This window comes from Stigmatopora nigra, chromosome 4 (genome assembly GCF_051989575.1).
Source record: "Stigmatopora nigra isolate UIUO_SnigA chromosome 4, RoL_Snig_1.1, whole genome shotgun sequence".
Taxonomy (NCBI): Eukaryota; Metazoa; Chordata; class Actinopteri; order Syngnathiformes; family Syngnathidae; genus Stigmatopora; species Stigmatopora nigra.
In genome coordinates this window covers 8575649-8592157 of record NC_135511.1, presented here as the reverse complement: position 1 = coordinate 8592157, position 16509 = coordinate 8575649, and the positions used below count along the sequence as shown (strand labels likewise).

At 38.4% G+C, this 16509-nt stretch overlaps 1 protein-coding gene across 1 annotated transcript in view; it reads right to left on the bottom strand.

Moving 5' to 3' along the window:
- Nucleotides 1–16509, bottom strand: part of LOC144195914 (F-box/LRR-repeat protein 17-like) — a 140284-nt gene that overhangs the window by 89865 nt on the left and 33910 nt on the right. Inside the window, exon 7 of the mRNA XM_077715794.1 lies at nucleotides 6471–6578. Within this exon, the coding sequence (XP_077571920.1) occupies nucleotides 6471–6578 (108 nt within the window). The remainder of the gene's footprint in view (nucleotides 1–6470; nucleotides 6579–16509) is intronic.

Genomic DNA, 16509 nt, shown 5'->3' with positions numbered 1-16509 from the left:
TAATTCTACAATTGGTGTGGGAGAACATTACTGAATGAATTGAATATTTGTCTATTGTGGGCCACTGACTAAAGGGGGTGATCCTCATAGTACAGCCTTAAAGTACAGCCTCTCTCAGGCAGGTAGAACAAAATTCTGAGATCAAATGCAGCGCTTTGTTTGAATTCAAGAAAAATAATACTATACTTTTGAAAGTACACCCTACCCTGGCTCTGAGAGCTGAGGCTTAATATTAGAGGAGGGTGATTTGACAGATTGCATTAAGCGTGTTAAAAAGCGAAAAGCCGTGAATGATCACCGACGCTTGTGTTACTATACCAGTTTTTGTGGGTTTTTATTTTCTTTCATTTAAACAACCACACACGTCATGCAATGCCGAGCAGAAAACCAGGGTATGCTGGATCTATTGCAGAGGATATGATGTCATTACCACAAAGCTACAGGAGTTCAAGACTTCTGCTTAATAATTTATTTTTTTTAAGTTACGAAGTTTCAGCCAGTCACTTTACCATTCAAAGTTCTTAAGAGAAAGTCAAAGTCACAACAAGTGTGTTTGTATATAGTAGTGCTGCACTGCCGCTATTACACATTCTGCTCAGAGGTCCTCTCCTATTGCAGATGGTGTCAGAGAGGACACAAGGGGGTCAAGAGGGTGACATGAGGGTAGCCTTGTCACTAGATGAATACAAGTGCATTCCATGCATGGATACTTATAACAGTTTGTTGGCTTCTTCAAGCGTTCCGTCAGGCAGAATCGAGTCGAGACAAAACCTTCTTCCCTCTAAACATATTGCCCCAGAAAAGATGTTTCTTAGTTATTATTATGCCTATGCAGTGCAACATCAGAGCACACCTATCCCCACCCCTAGATAAACATGTAAATGAGTTTATAATAGAAAAGTATTAATATGTTGGGCATCATACAAAGTATGTGGGCCACAGCTGAGGAATTTAAATTGTATCCAAACTTCCCACACCTAAAAACATGCTGGTCTTTTGAGACCGCAAACGACTTAAGATTGAATCAAAAGCACACCTGGTTGCCGCAAACATGCCAAATACAGTGATGGTTTAAGATATGAATGAACAAACCTGGGAATTTGGGGTGGATTTTTTTTTCAATCGGACTTGCAAAATAATGACAAACAATGAAAAAGAAAATGAGATTCAAGGCTTGCATATTGGCAGTGAAGTCAACCCCAATAACAATAAGCAGGAGTTTGGCTTATAGTCAAGCCTTCAAAAAGAGAATTTAAGGTCTCTTTTTATTCCCAGTTGAGGTTTACTGTCCAACTAAACATGAAACAAAGAAAATCAAACATATATAAATTTAAAAAATACCTTCACGTTGCAGTCAGGTTACGGTTAAAATAGTATTGTATACATTTTTGTGCCTTGGCACAAGTGAACACACCGATGGTTGCAACTCGTCAGAGTCAGCAAAGTAAAAAAGGTTCTATTATTTGCCTCTTTATCCCTGATATATGAACAAAGACAGATTCAAAGGACAGAAATGTTTCCATAGTTTACATTTTTATCATTATACTACTATTTAGTATGGTGTAATATTGGACATGATTCAATAAATATGTAAAAGAAAATAGGAAAGAAAGAATTGAGCCCACTGGTCAACTGAGATTTCTATTGTCTAGCCTAAAATGTGTGCATGAGCATGTGTGTGTGCGTATGTCTGTGCACATGTGTATATTTGTGTTTGTTCTTTATCTGTCAAGCTCCCATCTACTGTCTATCACTTATTTCCTTTGCCACACTCCTTTTTTCTCCCTTTCAGCCACTAATCCCGCATGTGCTGGTGTTGATAACAAACTCAGTTGTGAGGAAAGGCTCGAGGATGAGATAGCAAGAGCTGGTTTGTGTGCGCGTCGGCGGAGATTTGCACAGGAGCACGCACACACAAACACACACGCGTAGACAACAAAGAATGCTGGTTGACAGCCAGGCAGTACAGTGGCATTCGGTTGGCCAATAGCCAGACACGATGTAAGATGCCCGCCCAACCACACTGTAGGTCAAGAACCCGTTATGCGTCCCTCCGTCAGTGGATTAAAACGTTTGACAGCTAAATGAATTATTCTTCAATTACTCTCACAACACTCAAACAAGCACGCACGAGGACACACACATCATCCCAAGGCTTTTCTTTGCTCATTATATTTATAAATCCCCCAATCTCCTTCTTACAGCAGCAGTGAAAATTATTTCCATTTTCAGTGACCTCCTTCGAACTCTATAACCTTTCTTCCACCAAAGCCCCCGGTCCTCCTCAAATACCCCCTCATTTATTTCGTATTCTACCCGTGGGACACAACGGTCATACACAAACATGCATTCAAAGTGCGAGTGCACACACTCACCCACCCCAGCCAACCCCTTCATCTAGTAAAAGATACAGACACATACTATTTAGCTCATTAGCTTGTTTCCTCGGAATGGTTATCAGAACGACACAGAGTGCTGTGGTGGTGCATTTCCAGTATGCCAAACAGGAGGGGGGTTCAAGATAAGAAGTGAGCAGACTACGGTAGACTATGGTAAAGCCAGACATCTATCATTATATTTGCAATTATAGGTAAGATTGGGCCGAAAAAAATAAATCTGACCCGGACCAGAGCCAAGGAATTAACCTGATTGGCAGGCCTGAGCCCGAAGCAAACCCAAAATTTCATATTTTTTGTGAAGACTTGGGACTCCCGACCCGAGTCGGTAGGAGGATGGGCGAGTTATGCGTCGAGGTGCCAGTCTTTCTCATATGAGCGCAAAGCGCCACATTGATTACATTCATCGACGCCAACGCAATTTTCTCTAGCATAGTCAACAATCAATTTGAAGCGTTTCCAAAACGCACTTTTACCGGTACCGGTGCATCTTTCTCTTTTCAGTTCTCCTGTCTTTAGTTTATCCTTAACTTCTCGGCGGCTTTGCCTCCAATTGCAATTAATTTACAGTGCCTTCTCTGTATTTCTGTACAGGCTTGTCATTTGTTAGGTCTCAGGACGGGTCTTCGTCGAACAGACATTAGGATTTTCTCACAGGGGAAAATATGTTAGCCCCATATTGTCTTAAAACAGTGATAGCTTGATTTATGAAAAAGGGCATTGTGGGCCCCCATGACAGCCAGCAAAGAACCCAGCTAAAAGCGACGGAAGAAAAGTTGGCCACCGCCTTGAGTAACTCTCTTAAAATTGACTCAACGATAAAGTCGACCTTGGACTAAATCACTATCAGAAGAAAAGAAAGAAAATGAATGGTCACGGATAGAAGGTGATTTGAGCACTCTTGAGTTTTGTTAATAAACACAGCATAACTAAAATTGACTATTTACAGGATTTTACAATAAGGTACACACAATGAAAATTGCCTTTTATAATTGCTCATAATAAAATGTGCTGCAAGAGGAGGGTTAAGACTCAAGAATTATGGGCACGCACAATTCATTGGCAACCAAATGAACAAATCATATCAATGGAAATACTTGCAAATACTTTACATTTACTTTTGTTAACACATGCTTGGGCATATTCTTCTACTACTACTACTATTATTGCTGGTATATTTTGGACAATCTGTAGAAGGCCTTTTTTATTTTATTTTATTTTTTTAAACAAAGGTCTGATGAGTGAACATACAAGTCATAATCAAATTAGTATTTTTAATATCAATGAAAACAACACAGCCAATTGTATATTTTAATCCAAACAGAAACGAGTTTTGCACAAGTAAATGCTGCCAATGCCTACAGGCTACTGGTGTAGCAATATATTAAACCAAATTAGAGAATAGCTTGTTGATTGTTTTTCTAAGCCTCCGTTCGTGTTATACGTAGAACATTGGCATCTGTTGTTTATGGCTTACCATTACTAACAAAAAATAGCTTAGCATGCAGAGAGAGTAACAAATATTGAGTTTTGTTGCACATCACAAAGGAGCTGCAGACCCCATATGGAATTTAACAGTGTAAAAGCAGTGAAGGATCATTTTTTAAAACTTTTTAGTTCGTAAGAACACCCTGTGCATTGGCCCCACAGAAAACCTACTTCAAGAACCAGATCATTTCATTAGGAGAATATACAGTTCAATTGATTTCCTCAAACCCTCATTTGTCCATTGGAAAAAAAAGAATAGCAATTATAAACGGGGGTGCCATAAAAGAGAACTTCATAAAAAAATATTCAAAGTTAATCATAATGGATTTTGATCAGTTCTATTTCCCACGATCAGGGCGCTAAGTGAGAGAGGGTGGGCATTTTATCAAACAGATAAAATGCAATTGAGCAGGAAAATAAGCAGGAGGGAGTGTAATAATTGAACTACAAGAAAAGTGATGCAGTCTTGAAATCGTGCGCAGTGTCCACGGAGTAATCAGAAATGCAACGATTCCGAATGCAGGAATATCATTGTCAATCGAAAATTGTTGGAACCTAGGGAACGGATGAGGAGAAATCACCTAATAAACCAATTATAATAAAAGGATTACTGAGGTAGGAAGTAAAAGTAGTAAATAAGTAAGAAAAGAAAAGTTGATCCACAGAAATGGTAAATACACAAATAATGGCTGTGTTATAAGCAAAGATTTAGCATAAAGCATTATAATATTGTCAGATAAATGACTTGTGTCAAAATTTTTGCTCGAAGAATATAAACTGTATTTTTAATTCATTTACAACACACTGCCTATCCTGGTCAGCTGACTTCGGGCGAGAGGCAGACTGCACACTAAACTGGTGATCTGTCAATTGTAGGGCATACACAGAGACAGAGAACTGTTTTTACTCAGTGCCAATTCAAAAGGCAGAAATGTGTTAAATTCTTTCTGAGATGCATCTCTTTAATCAATGTAATGTGTGGTTCTGTGGAGACCGGTATTTTCTCCTGACAGGTTTTCAATGAGTCAATGTCTGTTTTCTGGGCATCATATTAAGGACACTGAATCATCTTCTGCATATTGTGTTTTGGAGTGTCTGCCAATGACCAGGTTCATTCAAGTGCAAGCTTTCCAGTAGAAATTGATGCAGAGCTGTAATCTATGTTGTGTATGCTTTGTTTGAACAGGTCTTACATTGTTCTATCGCACTTGGCAGAAAAAATTGGAGGCATTTATTCAAGCGGCATGTGCTTCACTAGTAAGTCTCCTTGGCTTAACAATGAAGTTGGCTGTGTTCAGGGTTTTCTAAAGGAAAAATTGCTGTGGCACTCTAGATTTTCACTCTTAGCATTTTTCTGGTAAAATTTGAATGTAGAGTCTTAGTGGCTCTGTTTAGGAGGCAGTTTCCTCTGACTGTGATAGGTACACAATGTTTCTTAAAAGTGTGTTCAACCAACATGGTTAGGTATTGAGTTTAAATAGCAGAAGCCCCACATGGATATCTTGATGAAACTATGAATGTGATAAAATGTCCATTAGTTGAGGGTGTTAAAAAAACAATTACACAAAGAACATTGGTAAAAAATGCACAACTAAAAAGATCTAAATATAAGGATTATGCATACCACTTTTTCAAGGAGTACCAATCATGATAAATAATGAAGTGAGCGAGAATGTTCATGCACACGTCCACCTCTGTGTGTGTTTGTGCTGTTGTGACTGAATGCCTTCATTAAAGTCTGTCTACATCGCCATGGCCAATGTCAGCAGAGGGCACTGAGATGACGTGGGGAACAATAAATGCAAATTAATCTGCTGTTTAATCTAATAATGTAGGGTGGAATCGGCTGTCTCAGTTCTATTAACACAACAGTAATTGCATTTGAGAGGCAATGGCCACACAAGTCCCATGTGGGTACATTCATACTCAAATGTGCTCTAAAGTTCATCAGAAATAAATCGAATTGTATTACAAGAGGAAAAATTATAGTTATACAATACACATTGGTGCATAAGCGCAGTCATGCATTCTAGATGAATGTTACAACAAAAGAGAAGAGCACAGCATACTGAAGGCTATCTGAAGAATCATGTGTGCCTCCATTTTTTTTATTTGGTGCCAAGCATCTTTTAACCACAGAACCCTGACTCATTAGCATGCTAATACAGAAAAAGCAGGGTGTAGTTAGACACGTGGCATATTATTTGGATTCATCTCATTAGGCTTTCATGAGATTTTAAAGTGAACACATTCCCTATAAAATGGAATAAGAGATAAAAGACAGATATAGATTTTGAGATGCCTTTGAAAAAGAAGAATTTAACTCCCTTTTGGAGACAAAGCAAGACCTGCAGGAGCGTAGAGTTAAAACCACCTTGCCACCAGGGCCCAAAATCTACAGACATAAGCAATTTGTTTCAAGTCCTTCATGTCATTAATGCAGGGGGAACAATATATAATTAAGTAGGCCTAAGCGACATAACAAAACTCAACACAAGAAGGCTGGAACAACCAGTCCAAAACAGATATTGCGGAGAGGGATAGCCCTCAATAGTCAAGATGAAACAAATCTTATATGATACTTACAGTGGTGAGATGGATGACTCCTTGAGATGTCACAGGGCATCCCATGAAACCTACAAACTGCAGCTCTGGACAATGCTCTGCCACTGCTCGCACGGACTGGTCAGTCACCTGAAGAAGAAAAGAGTGGATATTGAGTTAAGTCAAATTATCAGTTGGTTGTTTGTCTTGGACTGACAAAGCAGTGAAACACAAGTAAGCATTTCAGCCGGGGATTACAATAATCGTGTTAACAAGTATTGTTCAGAATTTCTACAAGCAAGTGGGTGCAGACAGCTGTTGTCAAATTCTTGACTAAATGTCAGCTCCATCTGTGATGCAGTCTGGTTTGTTTAGGTCTTGACGAACAGCTGAAGTAAAGAAACCGGAGCAGGACGAAAGAAGGAAAGGGGAGGATGGAGAATGAAATAACAGGTTGGAACAATGGGACATTTCTGCCAAGCAGTATCGATTTATGATGGATGGACCACTCCCCTATATTCACATGCACGCTCAGAATGGATCGGCAGAGATCAATGGGGAAAAAGAACTTGGCCACCACCTTCCATCGAGGTCATCAATACAGTTATTGATACTGTAACAGCTTTCACTCTCAGAATAACTCAAGAAAGATGTGGGAGATTGTCCTCTTTGTGCTTCTCAGTCTTCTCATCAATCATTCCAAGCAAATAAGATGAGAGGAAATGAGGAAGAATCGACTCTGTGCTTGATTAATGGAGGAGTGAAAATCAGAGGATTGCAGATGGGGAGAAAAATCATTTTTCATCACTTCTATGTAAAAGTGCAAACATTTTTGGGGTGGGGCGGGGTGAATCTTCCATACAACATTATATAAAATGAAATGGTTGCTGTCTAAGTGATTCAGTGACAAACACGGGTCTGTTGTGACATTGCATTTATGCCAAGGATGCTTCTCCTTCCCCTGCTGAGTGATACAGCATCTCTAACCAAAGTTGCCACGTGAAGAGTGTGGGGAGTGTGACTAACAAATGCAATCACTATTTGATGAGGTGTCAAGAAGAGAAGAGGGGAAAAAAGCGTGAACAAGGGATTCTACCGCAAAACAAATAACAAAAATCATGATGTAAACATGAAATCATTCATTTCGGTCAGATTTTCTCAGAGTGTGGTACGAATACTTAATGGTATGCAAAAAACTGGGTGAACCAAATGTTCAGATGTATTTTATACGTGTACGCCTTATAACTTTTGAACCTGATTTTTTAAGTATTTTTTGGGAAAACCGATCTTGTTTGTCCCATTTCGGCAAATTCACATTTCTTTCATCTCTTTTTTTTAAATAAATTATAAAGATTAAGGCTATACACAGTGAGGGACATTTTGAACAAAAACTTTGGAGCTGAGTGAACCTATTGTCATTAGCACCACTATTCCTTATTAAAAAAAAACGAACAACAACATTCAGAGCAGCCCTGTGATGAAAAATGTTGCATCACAATCAAAGGCAACAGAGTAAAATGTTGTCTTGATGAAAGCACTTTGCTACCAAAGTGCCCTGGTAAAATCTTCGAGCTTTCCAATATTATGCAAATACATGGACACCAACTGCAAGCCTGTGAGTTGCAAATTGAAGTGGGATGATTTTCATCAAAGTTCAGTCCTCTTCCAAGGTAATCATTTCACTATAAACACTCTCATGGGGTTATCCGGCAGTGCCGGGATTTCAGCATTGGATAGGGCACACACTTCTCGACCAATGCTTGCTCTCTCTCACACACGCACACGAAAATGAAACATTGCCTTCTTTTACAAGCCTGTGTTGGGCTGTATAGATTTGAAAGACTGGTGATCTTGCAGAAATCTAAATGCATTCTTATCATCTCTGGTAATATCCGCTGCCTGGAGACAAAAGCAACACGGAAAGTCGTTAAGTTTTACTACAGCGAGGGAGTCTCTTTACTGTGCTGATGAGCTGTTGTGCACTAAGTACAGCAGGGCTTGCCTAGTATTGATCAAGAGAGTGTATCTGCAGATGAAAAGCCAAAGCTTTATAAAGGTTCACACACATTCCAGAGCGCTTAAAACTCGGTAGACATAACATTCACAGAGAAAAAACGAACTAATCTTTTAAGTCTGGATAGAACTGTTTTGTTTGGGCTAAACCAGGAGTAAAAGGTGTTTGTAAGATGTTAAGAGACATAAAACCAATGATGGACATTAGTGTGAGGCAATGGAGTAAAACAATGATGAGTTTTCAATCTTTTGCTATCAACATAGGGAACTTTTAGCTTTTATGTTTATTTGCTTTTCATCTTTAGCCAGGCTAATCCTGTCTGGATACAGACATGACAGGCAGGACGGTGAGTGTGGTAAAACGGGCCATCCGAGTCGTGCAGAGAAGCACATGAACGCGAGGGCGGTCAGATCTTATTAAAGCCCTGATGGGATGGAGGCGGAGGCGGGGGATGAGAGCTCTGAATCACCCCATTCTAATCAATCAATCTAATTAAGCAAGCTTTATGAACGCCGTGGCAAGCCAAGAAAGGATCTGCCGACACAAAGATTAATAACGATTACGGAATACCCAGCAACACATTCTGTTAACCATCCATCTTCATGCCTGTCTGTCTATCCTGCATCGGAACTCACTGTACATCATTCTCTGAAAAATTAAAAAAAACATTTCAATTTTTATAGATTTTTAATATCTAGTTTACTATCTCATCACTGTGCAATACAGAATCATATATGGTTGAAATTTGACTTTTTAAAACAAGATCACAGTTAAAAACTATATATTTTGAACCCCCACTGCCGTGTACTGTAGTAGCACCTCTGAAATATTATTTTAGTTAATCCATTCATAAACAGATGAAGTAACGACTTAAGTGTAAACTAGACGGATACAACTGGAGCAAAATCTTAATTTAAATAGTAGCAGGCACACTGGTAAAATCATCCTAGGCCGAAGCAACAATTAGAAGTTTTTACGTATAGCAGTCAAAGTAAATCTGCCAAAGATGCAACAAGAGTACAGTTGCTTTGATCTAAATTGGTGGTGTTACTGTATGAGTGTGTTTGCATTTCAATAATCTACAGATATGCGCAGTATAAAAACCTACCAGCAAATCGAATGAAAACCTGTAAGTAACCTTAGTAATAAACAGCCTGGTCTCATGCATTTGACACTGGTACAAGTACTCAACTACTCACCATGACTAAAGCCTATAGTTTTAGCAAAAAACACTACTTGTGTTTTTCAATAATCGAAGCAGTGACTGTGAAAAATGACAGTGTTTGAAAAATGAAACTTCCTGGATCAATAATTTCACATCGCCCACTGTGCCATGCCAAACACAGAGAAAGAAATCCATGCAAAATTGCAATACCATTTCACACACAAAAAACAAAACAAGAAAACTATTCCATTACCCATTCGGCTGCAATTATATCCCCTAGAATGATGCTTTTTCAAAGAAAGTATATGCATCCTCCAACAATCCAATATTACCAAAGCACATGTCAAGCATCCTGTCTTGTTTCAACGCTGCTAACCGGCTTGATGATGCCATGAGGACTACAATCTGCATGGGTGATTACTTGACTGATTGACCGCCCTCAGTTGTCTGTATGTGCCACTCCGAACTGGTAATTACCCGTCTTTTATTCAATGGCTCTAGCCCTTGATTCCCTCAAGAATAACAAGCAGTTTATAACTATGTAGTAGTTGTGTAAATGTGCCCTTATGAGGTGCAGGTGTGCTGACCTCTGGAAGAGCTATGAATCATGATCTAGGGTAGATAAGATGTTGTTATCAACCCATTTCCCCTAAAGATTAAAAGAAAAAAATGCAATGGCAAAAATAAGAGGGCAAATCGTTCCTCGACGGCCACAGGTTTTTGTTCCAACTGATCCAGCAAAGACATTTTAATCAGTGTAGTTACTGCAAGAAACGAGAAGAACCAGACTCTACTGATTGCACTTGTGCGACACAAGATTGGTGAAAAGGAGTATTCTTGATAGGTTTGAATAAAAACGTGCATCTACTGTGGCCCTTTTGTGGAATAGTCTTTCACAACCCTGGACTAAAGCCACCTTTGTGGACTGGAATAGCCACCCCGACACTCTTTGGTAGGCACAAAGCAGAACCTCTTAACCCCTTCACCATTCCCATGGTAACAGTGCAGAGAAATCAATAAGTGTGAGCCAAAAATTGACTTATCATTTAAGCTTTAATTAGGGATCAGTTTTATGTCCCCAGCTAATGATGACAAATGTGACTTAGAGAAGTCAAGCTAATAAAGTGCCTGGATCTGAGGGACAACTATGGTGTCATCATCATAGACGACAGACATTACAGGTATGCTGCTTGTTGGATTTATTGTTTTTTAAGCAGGTGATGTAGCAAATCATGAACTCGGTCTAAAAAACTTAATATGGCATGGCAAGAAGATGAGCAAAAAAGTTTCATGATCTTGAAGGACAAATCATTTGGTTATTGCCCTTTGTAGGGGAACACATTTTGAATTCTCTGTGAAATTTACCAATATTCCAAGGAAGGTGATGTCAACATTGCTAACAGTCATTTAAAACAACATAGTCTGTCAATAAATAGTAATATACTATAGTAATACTTTTTATTTATTTATAGTAGTTCTATTGTTTCAAGAAAAAAAATCATTTTAAGTGATTTTGATGACTTTCTGTATTGAAAATCAACCTGGACTCAGCACTTTACACAATTCGAACTGAAATTACATGTTAGCGTGCCATTACACTCCTAGAGAATTATCATCAACGACTAGTTTCTAATAAACACCATTACTTACTCCAAGTGTTATTATCATGTTAGTGAATAAAAAAAGTGGATTGTTACTGGCAGGATTAGTTTTATACTTATTCATCCAAGCCTACATAAAGTTTTTTTTCTTTTAATTCCACTTTAAGGGTCTCCACTGAATCCCTTACCAGTCAGTTGTTAAAGTATAGTTTGAGTATCCGAGGCTATTCTTGTCCAAGCTTTTAAACAGCAGAAGCACATCCCTCATTCCTTCCACCTTTCCAGTGTTGAGCTAAGACAAAAAGACCAGGGGCTTCCCTGAGGGGACTGGCCTCCTCTGCCCTGATGGCCTCCAGGCATGTAGCTTCTGCCTGCTCGGGATTCATGATTAGAGCTTGAGGAACATTATGGGGACAGGTGGCACCTTAAATACTTATGAGGCACATACACCTCAGCATTCACTGAGTCCTGTAATGCAGATGATGACCAGGTAGGTGACAATGCCCTAGGCAGAGAAATTAAAAGGATGTTACATGTTATGGGTATTTGCAGAGCTCAATCAGGGTCCATTATTCATACTGATGGTAAGTCTAGTGACAGATATTTGCTGTCAGAGGGCTGGGGCAATACTTCACGTATCGCTCCAGCCCTCTGACAGGGACGAGCGTATGTGCTTATTCCATATATTGCTCACGGTGTTCCTCCACAATGTAAGGAAATCACTTAGTCCTGAAGCGTGTGGTTACCGCTCAGAAGCTGTTTTCTCAACAATGTGGTAGAGGGTAGGGGGCCCTTCTTGGCATGCAATACAATAACTCCCACAATATAAAATTCATGTGTTCAATCATGGTATTTTATGAGGAATATGTATTCTACATTCCGTCGACATTGAGGTTTTGACAGATGCGATAATCTAAACTCATTTTTTTTCTTTTTATAACTAACATTTGAGCAACTATTGACAATCTATTTTGACAATCAGCATTGACGCTCACTTTACTGCTTTTGGAAATTTGGGAATATAAAACTGATTTTTCTCCAATGTACTACTTTCTAAAAACAACACACAAAACAGTTGTACCATAGTGTGGCACAGTTCTGGTGGAGATGCAATTTCCTCATTTAGTTCACTAGCAAGCTCTGCCGAGACGTTTTTTCCCCGATTGCTCGAATACCTAATGTCTTGCACATAAATAGCTACACTGTTAAGACTTGTTTGGGTATAAAAAAAACATGAGATTTTCTGATCACCAAAAAAAAATAGTATTTTCCATTTTCAGTCTCTCAAAAAAAGTTCAATAATGATGGTTTTCAAGCAATGTCTTACACCTGAGTTGACAACTAAACAACAAACAAAAACATATTTTGCATTAAAATACAAAGTACATTAAAATTCCTCTATTTCTGAAAACTTGGTAGCTTAATGCTCATGAACCATGGAAGGTTCCAATTAAGCCTCATACAAATAAACACTGCATCACAGAATTTACAAAAAAAAAATATATTCACATGCAAATACCTCAGGAAACTACAAAAAGATAATATAAGACCACTCAACGGTATATGCTGGACAATGTGGAAAACAAGTTATATAAAAAAGTTATTTTTCAGGACTTCTACAACCCATCTTTTATTTTACAATTCTCTTACTACGAGTACTTCTCTACAGAGCACATGCCCACTAACTTGAGAAATATGTTGTGACACAACACTTTTTTGGCAGGGTATATGATCTCAGACCAACCAGAAAGTCATCTGCTTGTCATATGATCAGCACAGAGTTCATTTTACTAAAACCAAACAAAATCAGCCTTAAAACGAGCACTATCATTTGTGATTATCACACCAAATGCAATTCCTGATGATAAGATTAAGATAGAAATGTTCAGGAGGCTATTTTTTTTTCTTTGAGACATTAACACATTTCTCGTTAACTGCAGATCTCAAGGGTATATCGTCATGAGAAAAAAAAGCATTATGAAATTTTAAATAAAAGCAAGACTCTTAAAGCATTGTTTCTTAAATTGTTACAGATACACTCAATTTGTCACTTGGACATCATGAATGATTAAACCCTTCTAAAATGATTAGAAAGCCAGTTAAACCTTTGTTCATTTAACGGAAGAACATTCCAACAGCTCAAACGATCCAAATCGTCAAGATCAAAAAGTCTGACCACACAAAACAATAGGGCATCTGTCTGTCGAGAAATACAAACTAGTTTGAAATTCGCAAACCAGCATCTGCTCCGATCTAAGCCAGTCGGGGAAGACTTTCTCAGACAGATGTTATTTGCCAAGAATGGAGCATAACATTGTTGTGCAGTTGCACATAAAATGGACGTCATTGTGTTTGCTTGTTAGGGCCAAAGTTCTTGATCTAAATTGCAAAATATACTTGTAAATCCTGCAGGGTTTTATGATGTATGCTAGCCTTCCATAAACTATCTGTGCTGGATCAGTTGGAACTAAAATCTGCACCCACAGCGGCCCTCGGGACAATATTGCCCGGGTCTGGGTTAGCACATCTGCCTCAGTTCATCTCTGGTGGGTTCCGACCTTCTCCTCGTACTCTTGGCACCGTGGGATAGAGGCGAAAAGAAAGGCAGGATAAGGGAGCCAACGACCCAGAGAGAGCACCCGATGCCAAACTTAACACAGATCATGCGATGGAAAGACTTGCATGGATAATTAATAAGAAATCCCCGCTGAACATCTTATCAACATGCTCACACGAGCTGAGGATGCAGAGATTCTCAGCAGGTTATAATTAATGCAGTGAGGTTAAAACTTTGATACCACCCAACTGTGAAGATCTTCAAATAATCATTTGTAGATCCACACTCAACACTCGAAGTAATGGCAGAAGATAACTCTGCTTTTTTCTAATAAGTAACAGAGAAGTTACATTTAGAAGTGCAACTAAAACAGATGTGTTACACATCAAACAGGCAGGGTACATTCACTTTTGTGATTTATGGAAGGAATGCATGCAGAGTATTACCCTGTAGCGAAAACGAGCTGAATTAAAGAAATGAGTCGGCATGGCCTTTGGTGAGTGAGACAGACCAGCCCATCTTCATCATCATGCCACTAATTCTTTATCCCAGAACTGTTCAACATCAATACTTCTGATTATTGTGACTATTTGAACAATATTTTCATAATTATTAAAAGGTAATGCCACATTTACGAGTATAATGAAATTATCCAGTTTAGAGCTCGGCATATGTAAGAACATGAGTGACTATTTGCTTTAGCAATTATCCATCCAAACAATCTGCATGCTTGACCACTTAATATTGCCACTGCCAACCAATGGTGAGAGAAAAACAAAGACTCAAGACTGTCAAGAGCAGAGACAAATGGGGTAGGGCGGAGTCCAAGGTGACAGCTAGCATGTGGAGTGCTGTTTGGCGCTGCAGTGGCCGCTTTAGAACGCCTCATTGTTCTGCCGTGGATAAGACCAGCTATTACTCAACAGGATGTTTTCTAGCCACAGCAGCCCTAAAGCAAATATATGACTGTGGTATAAACATGTAGTTATCTGTGGATCGCAATATTGTATGGTATCCACTTTTGGATGGAGTAGACCTCCAGATTGATAGGAAGAAAGACAGCATAGAACCTAGAGGGAATGCAACCATTTTCTCATGCAGGAGAAAAAAAGGGCTAATGTTGATTAAATGTTTGTTATAGCTTTGTTCACCTCCAGGGGTAATTCAAAGTTGAGGCAATCATGGTCTGAGAAATGTTGGTGTGCCAAGAATTTTTGCCAAGATTCAACTGGGATCAAGTCTTTGACCTACATATACACCTCTATTGATTAGAAATCCATATGATTACTAATGAGAAGCAATGAACAACAGTCATTTGGGATTAAGAGGGATTCCCCTGCTCACTTTGTAGAATCAAATAATCAGGGTTGGTTGAATTGTGTTAACAGACTTGACAAAGCTGAACATTGCAAAAAGAAATTTGGGAGATTGCTTTTAACTCTTAAAACAATGACCTCAAAAACAATGACACTAGTCCCTCTTTAATTAGATGGGCTTCTTGGGGGTGTTCCTAATTACCATGGCAACAGCAGAGACAACACAGCCTTGGACCATACTTGAAATGATAAGTGGAATGAAGAGTGAAGAACGGAGAAAATATGAATTATCAATGTGCCGTGAGCAAATGGAAAATTATTTTTTCATGCTGATTGTCTGATGTCTGATTCGGAATTGTAATGCTGAATTATTAATAACTTCAACAGAATGAATATTTGATATGTAAAATAAGGGATAAAAAATTTGCAAGAGTTTTGTGTGATTTTAGTGAAAAGGAGAAAGGTCATTGTTCAGTCAGACGGCAAGTCATTTGAATTGCAGATGATTAAACAGCAACACATTTTTTTTAAATCAAATAGTATTCAATGTGGATAATGGTAGCCTATTTCTAAAATGTCTTGTTTTTTGCTGAGTAGCAATTATGTCTTATTTGATTTTTTTTCATTAAGTCAACCAGTAGGTACCAAATGTAATTAATTATTTTTCAGACAGATAAGTGTAGATAGTGGTCCATAAGTAAAATTCCTCAATAGCAGATTTTACGAGGAGGAAAGAAAAACAGTTCCCTCAATGGATCCACTTGAAGTGCTCAAGGTGATCAAGTCGGACCATTGAAGAGGCAAGAATAATGAGTGTGTGTGAGTGTGTATGTGTGTGTGGCAGGGGCGGCCTGTGCATGACAGAATGAACTAAGAAACACTAACAAGGTCATACGGCACAGATAAACTGCTAAAAATGAAAGGATAGAGGAATATAGGAAGAGGTAGACAGAATGGTTCAAGGGGGGAAAAACTAGAAAAAAAAGATCCATCTGAACCATTGGTTTAGATAAGCATATCCAATGTTAATAAATACAAGATTATTTTCTTGAAATTATACAAAGTGAAAAACTGTATAAAGTGGCATGAATTTCTGCAATAAAATATTTTTTAATCTGGACATATAATCTACAATCATTGAGAAGTGAAACGACCACAATCATCTGAGCAACAATAATAAATCTTCCAACAATGGTATGCAAGAATAAACTGTTATTGGATAGTAAAAGTGATAATGCAACTACAAATAAAGAACATGCTTTAAAGTCAGGCTAGAAATTGAGTAACAAAAATTAACTACTTGTTCCGTGGTGGTCTAAATTTTCAGATTGAAGCAGGTCAACAAAATAAAACATCTTTTAGGTTTAAGCTATTTTAAAAGTAGTAAAAATATTATTATATCATTATTATTCATATTTTAGATTGATA